Source organism: Fulmarus glacialis, unplaced genomic scaffold (genome assembly GCF_000690835.1).
Source record: "Fulmarus glacialis isolate BGI_N327 unplaced genomic scaffold, ASM69083v1 scaffold32592, whole genome shotgun sequence".
NCBI classification, from domain to species: Eukaryota; Metazoa; Chordata; class Aves; order Procellariiformes; family Procellariidae; genus Fulmarus; species Fulmarus glacialis.
In genome coordinates this window covers 30,431-40,185 of record NW_009198987.1, presented here as the reverse complement: position 1 = coordinate 40,185, position 9,755 = coordinate 30,431, and the positions used below count along the sequence as shown (strand labels likewise).

At 41.5% G+C, this 9,755-nt stretch overlaps 1 protein-coding gene across 1 annotated transcript in view; it reads right to left on the bottom strand.

Moving 5' to 3' along the window:
• Positions 1-632: 632 nt before the first annotated feature.
• Positions 633-9,755, bottom strand: part of PIKFYVE (phosphoinositide kinase, FYVE finger containing) — a gene marked incomplete at its 3' end in the record, with an annotated part of 37,070 nt that continues 27,947 nt past the window's right edge. The window contains exons 12-17 of the mRNA XM_009573097.1: positions 7,561-7,623; positions 5,348-5,477; positions 4,821-5,001; positions 3,399-3,473; positions 2,614-2,721; positions 633-773 (exon numbers count right to left, since the gene is read on the bottom strand). Of these exons, the coding sequence (XP_009571392.1) occupies positions 633-773; positions 2,614-2,721; positions 3,399-3,473; positions 4,821-5,001; positions 5,348-5,477; positions 7,561-7,623 (698 nt within the window). The remainder of the gene's footprint in view (positions 774-2,613; positions 2,722-3,398; positions 3,474-4,820; positions 5,002-5,347; positions 5,478-7,560; positions 7,624-9,755) is intronic.

Here is a 9,755-nt window from a genome sequence, read left to right as displayed (position 1 = left end):
GGGGGCAGGGAGAAGAGAAGGGGGGGCGGAAATGCCAGCATGATCCAGGAAACCTCTCACTGAGACACAAACTCTGGGTTAAACCCAGTCACACAAACACATACCCACAATATACAAGAATCTCAGAAAAGCAGTTGGGTAAATATTTCTGGTGAGGGGTAAGATTGTGCCCTTCCTTGGAAATATCTGGATCTGTTCAAGTGAAAAAAGTTCCAGGAGGTACAGTGCACTCAGCATAGTGCTGGCTATCAGGAGCTCAGCCAACTCCCACAGCCACTCTCTTTGGCTTTCTGCACCCTGCCTCACAGGGACAGAGAGGCTCTCTGGAGATCACTGAGGACCCATGCTGTACTTGCTACAAATAGGAGTCAGAGTTAACTAGAACCAAGCTAGGGTACAAGGACCTACCAAGCAAGGACACAGCAAAGTAGCTGTGAAGAGCTGCGGAAAAGTTACTCTCTAGGTTTGCCTGTCTTGCCTTCTTGGAAGAGAAGTACCATTAAAAAAGAGCCCAGGTTTGGTTAGAGGAGAAAAATAAGACAACTGTTTGCTTTCTCCAGGAAGCTTGTTACAAGGAGAAATTACAGACATCCACCACAAGGCCCAGCCTGACTCTGACAGGAAATGCTCACCGGCTTGACATTGATGACCAGAGTAATACCATGCTCTAAGAGCATGTCCTGGGCAATTCGGGACACAGTCTTCTCAACAAGGACCAAATTAGGCCTGACATCAACTATCCGCTGTACATAGTTCTTCAAGAACTCCCTTTCCTGCAGACAGGAACAAAGTATGGCAGTTAACTACTGCAAACCCATCTGAAAAAACACTTAAATGCTTAATATTACTTTCTCTCTCATTTATATACTGACCTTTCCTATAAAACAAGGAAACCAGCTATCCAGAAATCACCATCAGTTCCCCTTTGTGCACATTTCCCCACCCCCACAGCACAACACCCAGTTTATCAGTAATTTGTTATATACACTAATTGCACATGAGGATATAGTCCAATGAGAGCCTGAAGTAAGAGACTTGCAGCAGAATCCAAACATATGTATATGCACCTTACATTCTTACATGGGAAAAGGCTTTATGTTCAAAAGGTGCTAGAATTAGAGCACCCTAACCAAAGCTGTTTGCAATTATGTTCTCCACCTTCAGATACATGCTAATGTTGAGTGCTGGCATTCCGAGACACTTCCATTCACAAAGAGTATGCCAGTGCTCTATGCCTCTACAAGTCTGTGTACACAGACACTCAGTCCCTAAATCTGTACTTGGGGACAGTGCTTCTGGAGTGGGATCCCAAATACTGTGCACTGCAGAATTGCTCTTCTAACCATGGCCACCTTCTGGCTTCACTCACTATCCCTCCCACACTTTTATTACCATGCACAGAAAGAGAAAGCAGAGCTGCAACTGTATCAGAACTAAAGGCCTCCACTGCTAGAGAGAGTATACAGCTTCCCACGCCAGGTATTCTCAATTGTGTTATTGCAGCTCACATTAGTCAGGTTTCAAAAGTTCTGCGCAAGAGATACCACAAAAGCAGCTTGCCAGCTCCTCAGAACACAAACGTTCATGTTAGTGTAGCAAAGAAAGCTTTTGCTAGAAGCTAACCTTTTCAATTGAACTAGTATTTCTGTAGTATTTTCTGTCCTATAGGACTTTAATGCAGATACACAAACAATTATGATCATGTTCTGAAGCAGACACTGAAATAATCAGAGACCAATATTTAGAAAGTATAGTGGATACTTCTACCCCCATTCAGAGAAAGGACAGGTCTCAGTTTAAGCTTTTACTAGAAAACCAACTCACTAGGCAGAGACAAGTTTTATTGCTAAAACTTTCATACCTGTAATCCTGTCTATTAATGACCAAACAGAAGTGGTCTTAAATGCATGCTAAGGAAATAGCCAAATACAGAAACAAACATTATGGCCCAAGCTCAGTAGGGCAAATACCCTTGTTACAAGCATCCTGGCAAACACCTGAAGACTGATTTTCAGACAGGAATGCAGTGTGTTAAAGAAAAGGTCTATCCATTTCAACATTTTCATACTTAAGGCACCTCCCTGCTCACAGGGGCAGGGCACCTGTTCCAAAGTGACATTTTGTAGTTTGTCACTTCATTAGGTTGGCTGTTGTCCCATTTTTTCATGCCTGACAAGAAATAACATAGGTACAACCTAACCCTCACCTACACGAACTTTTCTAATATTTCTTCGTGCACCTAAACCATATTTATCTCTGACCTCCTAAACCATATCTATCTCTGACCTTCTGAACCGTATGTTCCTTATACAGTGTATCATTAAAAACAAAACATGTTTTCTAAAATGCTGTACTTAATTGTGAGGATCATAATCTCAGTACATGTAACTTGATGACAAAAACCCTCAGCACAAGACTACAAGTTCGTACTGTATTTACTGCAGCAGTTTTCTTAGCTAGCTGCTAGAAGAGGAAATTTTTCTTTTTCCTGTGCAATCCCACTCACTCAACTCCACCTTACACACTGAAAAAATCAGATGTGCACTGATGATCATTTTGTTTGAATCACTAGACCTCAGGCAATTTTAACCAAGAACAAAAGCATACTCTCACCTGAAGTACTATAGGGTCTATGCAGGTAAACTTTGTTTCTTCTCGATAGAGGTACTCAATTGAGCACTTCAGCAGAAGAATTTTGGGATTTTTTAAGCAAGAGTTCATCTAAGAAAGACACAAAAATAGTTAAAACAAAAATGCAAACACCTGGAAGGGAAAAAGTACACAAGAAAAAAAGACAGACTTCCCATGATTGATTTTTTTTCCCCCCTCCTAAAAAGTGTCTCAACTATCCCCACCCTGCAGACCCAACTACACATTCTTCCTTCTTATGAAGATGTTACACCCAGTTGTTAGAATTTCACAGCTACTGTCCAGTAAGAGTACAATGCTAGAGGTTTCTACAGTCACCCCCAAGAACCCCGAAGTCTTGATACGCTTTGGAGCCTCCATCCAGATCCCTTCTACCTTGACCTCCTCCCTTATTTAAAGGCTCACTTTAGTACATTGTCATAAGTCAGAACCACAAATGCCTTTTTCTGGCTAAAACTTGGGTTAATTATTAGATGCTTTCTGGGGTGGTAGGGGTGGAAAGGATGTTTTTCTATACATGCATGAGGAAAGCTCCCCCCCTTTTTCGCCCCCGAATCTCTGGGTTAAAACAAAGCAGCTTGGAAAATAAATGTTTTAAAAGCCATTCTTGTTTAGGGTCTCAAACTAGAGAAAGCTCGCAAACCTCCTGAGCGCTGAGAGAAACTTCACAACACAAAAAGGAAGTCACAGTACACCTGTTTCCTCAGCATGCGCTACAGCCAGCACTTGATTAATCAATCCTGCATTACCTTTTTGTGTGCAACATTCTTAGTGCAAACAAATCCATTCACCACCATGGAGTCAAATTTCTTTCCACCAGGGATCTAATAAAGCAAAAAACATTTTTAGAACTCTCATACACTCCCATAACTTCTAATGCAGTAAACCTAATACATAGAATACCTATTGTAGCTGATGTGCAAGCTTCAGCTACACCCTCAATTATCAGGTGAAAGATCAGATACAGTCATGCTGGACACACAACTCTTCCTTTAAAGTCTGGCAAACTAAGAACAACATGAAAAAAAGTATTAAGTTCCAGGATCCCTACGCCCCTCCCAAGAGATGCATGTTTGTTAAACCGGGTACACTCTGGAAGATAATAAGGGAACCTAACTTCTGTAAGCCATGGGGAGCACGTGCCTTTGCACATGCCACTGCCACTAACAAACAAATTGCAAGGAAAGGAAAAGGGGGGGGGAAGAGGGGGAGGAAAGAAAACCAAACAAACCTCTACCTACTATTTGAACACATCAAACACTTGACTGGTGTGCCTACAGTCACAACCAATCACAGGAGTAATAAACAACATGAAACAAGCTTCCGAATAACGTGTTTCAGAGGACATTTCTGTTATCAGCATGTGAAAACAGCAGACAGCTACGAAGAGCTTTCACCTCTGAACACCTGCTTTTTGAACTAGAGTTTCAGGAGAGGCAGCAACAACTGATGCTGCCTGAAGAGATGCCACAGAGCTATCAGCAGAATCATAAGGCTCTCCACATATCTTACATGGCTTCCAAACAAAAGAGGCCTTCTGAGGTGAATTTTGCCAAAGAAAAATAAGCCCGAGCCTTTGATCCTCAGTCACACTAGCTCCTTGGATGTTAGTTTCACATCAGCCTCTCAGAACAAACTCTGCCTGCCACAACTCCAGCCTTACAGTTCGACAATGTCAACACTTGGCCAACTGGCAGAACTGGATGCACCATCCCATAACAATTAAGTTTTCCTCCTGAAGAAAGTCGTTGCACTTGGCATGGGAGCAGTTCAATCCTCCATAATGGATAGTTATAGGGCAGTAGATTGCTACACAGAGTCCTGCAAGCTACTTATCCAGCATTCAGTACATCTCCAATCCAAGCACAAAACAAGCAGAAACCAAAAAAGGAAGCAAGTCATTACAGAGATGTTGCTCTTTGCTACCTTCTGCAGCCTAGAAGAGGTCAGCTCCAGGGCATTAAAGCACCTTTCACAGGATGTGAAAGTTCCTTTCAAAGTTCCTTCTGTGCAACTTTTTCCTAGAACCCCACCTTATCCAAAGGCCATGCTGGCCAATTACACCACTGAACATGCTGGGGGCAGTGGGAAGGGGACTCTTCTCTTCAAACAATGGGTGCTGCCAGCAGCTGCATCCTTTTGTTTCCCTAAATCCACTGTTTGAAACTTACTTTTTTGATGTGGACAAACTGGCGGATATCCATGTCATCATCTCTGTTCTTGACATCAGGCCGTACAGTTTGAACTACCTGGCAGACCACAGGTACAATGATATCCCTCCAGGACAGTGACAGGGACTCATTGTACAGAAGCTGCTGAAGCAGTGCCATCATGTGGTTGTGATTAGCAGACCTGTAAAAAAGGCAAAACAAATAACATTTCTTGTGAGAAAAATACAGAGCAGTGATTAGCTGAAGTCACATTTCAGAAGTAAATTTCTTAGCATTTACAGTGCAGGAAGTCCTCTGAAGGAACAGCTGCCTAGAACATTCTACAGTCAACTCTGGTACTTCAATATATAAAAATCACAGGGGAAAAAAGCAATCAAAATGTACTGTAAAAATGCTGTTTTCTTAATGCAGATCAGTTCCTTGTATCGTCCACTGTAAATCAAGTCCCACTGAAAGTTGGTGGAATAGAGGGGCTTCAGGAACTTTTACTCAAGACACACAAATTTCTTTTTCTACATGTTTCTTACAGCAGCCTTTCCATGGCTTGTTTCTCCCCATTCTCTTCTCTTAGCAGATCCAGATTGCTGTGGTGCCAGCCTAGGGGCGTGAAAAAGAGTTCTTTGGACTTCTCCTCCACCCTCCTGTTGAATAATGACTCTGCAAGAGACAAACAGACCTTGTTAATATAAGGTCACAGTTGAACGCCTGTGTCTTTCTGAAAGGCTACTTTGAAAAGGAAAGAATTTACTAAGACATAAGTCTAAGCCTCTTGAAATACTAAGTTTGAGCTAGACGTCATGGTAACATGATGCAGCAAACAGTATTGAGTATAACAGTGGTGAGTGTACAAAGGAAAAGTGAGCTACTAGAATTCTTGTACTGCCAATATAGAGCAGACTGTTTTCTCTTCTGGAATTTAATTGTTACCAAGTTTGTTAAGACAAGTGAAAAAAATCTTATATCCCAGTTTTGCCTATAAATAAGGAGCAAATTCCAAATATCATGTATATTCATAATACATAATCATAACGCCTTTTAGACTCAGAACATTGGTCAAAGGCACTAATTTGAGCCACAAAAAGCTGCTGCTTTGAAGACATCTATGTATAAGTGGCATTAAAAGATCTACTTATTTAATTCAGGCTGTAGCACAAGTATCAAAAATATCTTGGTAAAGGCCTGGTTTAGCACATCTCCCAAGCGTATTTTAAAGAAATGCTATGCTACCAATTCATATGTCAGACTTTAGAACCTTTATGTGACTTGCAGCCCTGATCCCACACACCACCTCTTTGCTGCTCAGATGCAGAGGGAGCTGTCAGCAGGCTGGTTCATCTAGCCTATGTCACAGTATTTAATACTACAGAATTCTCAAGGATCTTCTGTGAAGAAAGTGGCACAAGACTTTCAAAAGATCTCAGCACATCTTCTCACCTCCATCCACCTAACCATCATATACACAGGTATCTCTCCACTACAATAAACAAGATACCAATGAAGGCTGTATCCACCGAATACAATTTTTTAAATCCTAAATGTCAGCAAGAACTATAGCCATTTCTGGTTTTAGAAACAGAAAGCATGTTTCAACAGTATAAAACAGTCTTCACTTGGAGCGGGCCTGCTGCTTTCAATCACTATATTGTGTAGTAACTCCTTGGTACTGCAAAACAGAACAGTTCTAAAATTAGAGGTTATTTCAGCACAGTTTTCTGTGCTTTGAAAGAGTTATTAGATTACTTCCCACACAGGTACTATGATATTATAGAGGGAAGTTATAAACTTCCCCATTCTCATAATGGCTGACTATATTTTAAGTCATTTATGCTAGTAGTGTATACATTTTCATCAGCAAGTACTTAAGCCTTTAGAGTTCAAGCTTGAAACTCCTCAGAGTGCATGATACAACTGCAAAATCCTTATATAATAGTAATCTGAGCAGGACTACTGGGGAAAAAAAAAAAAAAACCAAACACTCTTTAAAAACAACAATTAAGTTCTTCCAGATGCTCCATACCCAAAATTAGCTGTGTAGGAGATTCACAGAAGTTACGTTGTTTTTTCCCCCCCTTCCTTTCTCCTGCAAAAGCTCAGTTAAAAACTACGCATCAGTTTAATCAGAGACTTTATTTTTCTGGCTGCACAGACATTGGGGTTTCCCCTTCATTTCCTCCTCTTACGACCTCACCAAAATCAATAGCATTAAATGGAAGAAAAAAGCCCGCAAGTGCACCTGGCCACGATATTGGAAGGCACATGGGTTTTAAAACTCACAACTACTTCTAATGGCCTTTCATTTCAGAAGCGGTAGTGGTGGTGACGACAGGAAACCCAGAAAGACTTAAGAGATGAAGCTTTAAGGTACTCTGTAGAAGCAGTGCAATTAATCATATCACATCTTCATTTGCTTGCACAGAAAGTTAAAATCGGTATCTGTTACATAAGTTTGTGGGTGGGGAAGTTGTGAACAGACTTGCCACTTACACACAAAAAAAAAAAGTAAAAGCTTTTCTTTGAGTTCTTTTGAATGAAGAAATCTGAGAAGTGAAAGAAATTTAAGCTTGAAAGTGCATTCAAAAAAGTTAGAGTATAATTTATATATCGGTTTTGCCACAAATAAGTTTAAATTTACTGTCAAGTAAATATTTCTTAAGGGTCAATGCCCTATTAAAGGAGTATTGAGGAGTCTTCATCATCATATTAAAACCGCACAACAGCAACATTTGAAGTTTCTCCTTACCTTTAATAAAAGCATCACTTATAGAGAACATCTGCTGCCCTCCGTTTTCAGGATTCAAGTACTCTGAAAGAAGAAAGAAGAGGGAGATAGGCGGAGACAAAAAAATGACAGGTTACACTGGTGCGCCCATATAATTACAATGTACACGCCCACACCAGAAGAAGCAGCATTACTCATCTAAGTGTTTAGTCACCAATTTAGCAACAGCTTGATGAGTGCTCAAGACAAGAATATCCTCTCATTCTTGTTCTATCAAAAAGTTCTAAGACGACAAGAAAATAGTACTTATTACTGTGAAGAAACAAAACAAATGAAGTAGACACGAGCAAAAGACTGAACTAGGAGTTCAGAGTCTGCTTTTCCAACTGACCCACACCACACTTTTCTAGATCCGAATACAAATGTGTTAAGCTGTGAGCAGACACCGTGGGAATGTCCAGAGAGGGAACGGCCTCCTCGCTCTGGTCTAAAAAAATGCAGCTTCAGAAGCCATTTTGCTCTCATGCTCCAATGAATATCTCAGACTGAGGGAGAGACCAGCCGTAAGATTCATCTCACACAGTGAGGGAAACAAAAGACAGCCTGCCTTTCAAAAGCTAGAATTCTAAAGTCTAAAACAGTTTAAAATGTTTTGAGGAATCCATGCTGACAGAGGTGGACTCCCAGGAACAAAGGAAAGCAAGAGTTATATATCACTTTACATATGGGAAATAGGATGAAGCTCCATCTACTACACTTGTTTAGCTTGCTAGATCTTGACCTTTCATGCAGGCTGGCTGTCCACAAAAAGGTTCTTTTCTCCAGAAGCCATTAGCTTGTTGTGCCTTTAGTGGGTTCCTTGCTTCTACAAAAAGGGATTAAACAGTGGGAAAACAAGAGCAATAGCCCTATTGCTTATATAGCGTGATGATCCAAAGTCCGAAGCTAACCCTTTATCCCCTTTCCTGAGAACGGTCCAGACCTACTGCCACAAACAGAATGCAAAGCCAGGCAGCTTTCAGACACCAACAGAAAGCAACAGAAAATCGACAGGACACAAGCAATCACGAGTCTCTGAACAGCAACACTCAAAGAGACCCCTTACATGCCACCAGTTTAAAAAGCTGAGCTTGTCTGCAGTTGCCCAGTTTGCAAACAGATACTCAACAGATGATCAATGTACCAAAGAGAAGTTGTAAGCCTCCCTTGCAGCTTGATGGTTATTTGCAGATTCCTTTCATCTCTTGCTTAGATGAAGAGTTTAGCATTACAAGCAACCTACTGCTTGATAAAAGCTGGCTCACCCTCAGCATTCATTCACCCACAACCCCACAGACTACCTAGAGAAAGTCATGGTATGCTGTACCCACAACATGAGCATGTATACTAGCACCTCCATCCCCCTCTGCCTTGCTACAGCCTCAGGGCAGCAGCTCTGACTGTGAGCACACTCAAATTAGGTCTGACACATATCCCTGACTGGCATGGCCAAGGCAGGAGTTAACCCCAGCTAAAACCTCACCTTAGTTATGCTCTGGACAAAGACAGATGGCACCTCCAAACCAGGAACACTTCTCTTCAATACAGCTTCACCTCCTATAACTTTGCTTCCAACTGTGCCCCAGAGGAGGTTCCTGACAAGGTAAGACACCTCTTCCTAGACTGGACAGATAACACACTCATAGGTGTGAGTTTGAGATGGTGAGCATGGCTAACATGCACATTTCTTACCTCACATCATCCCTACATGCATCATGCTCCACAGAACGTTGAGGGGGGAACGGGAGAGGTTCCTGTAGCATATTTTGTAGCCTTGTCTACAAGCAGTTAGCTATCAAGATACTATCTTACAAGATCCCCTGAACAGCTTCACCAAAACAACACAACAAAAAAAGAACCAATAAACCCCACCCCAAAACATACAAATTCCTAGGTCTGATATTCAAGGGCATCATTGGAAGCAAATACCACAATGCACACAGAAATCCACAGGTCTCCAACGGAAACCAGCAGGTACAGATTTTATACACCTTACAGATTGCTCTGGTTAAACATCAAAACAGACTGACCAGCAACCACAGCTTTTCCTCTACATACACAAACATGCATCCACAGATATCCACTGAAAACTGAGGTGCACCTTTTCAAAAGAAGGTGCACCAAAAGGGCTCCTGCCAATGGCACGCTAAGCCTTGGCAAGCAACGGTGATAAGGAA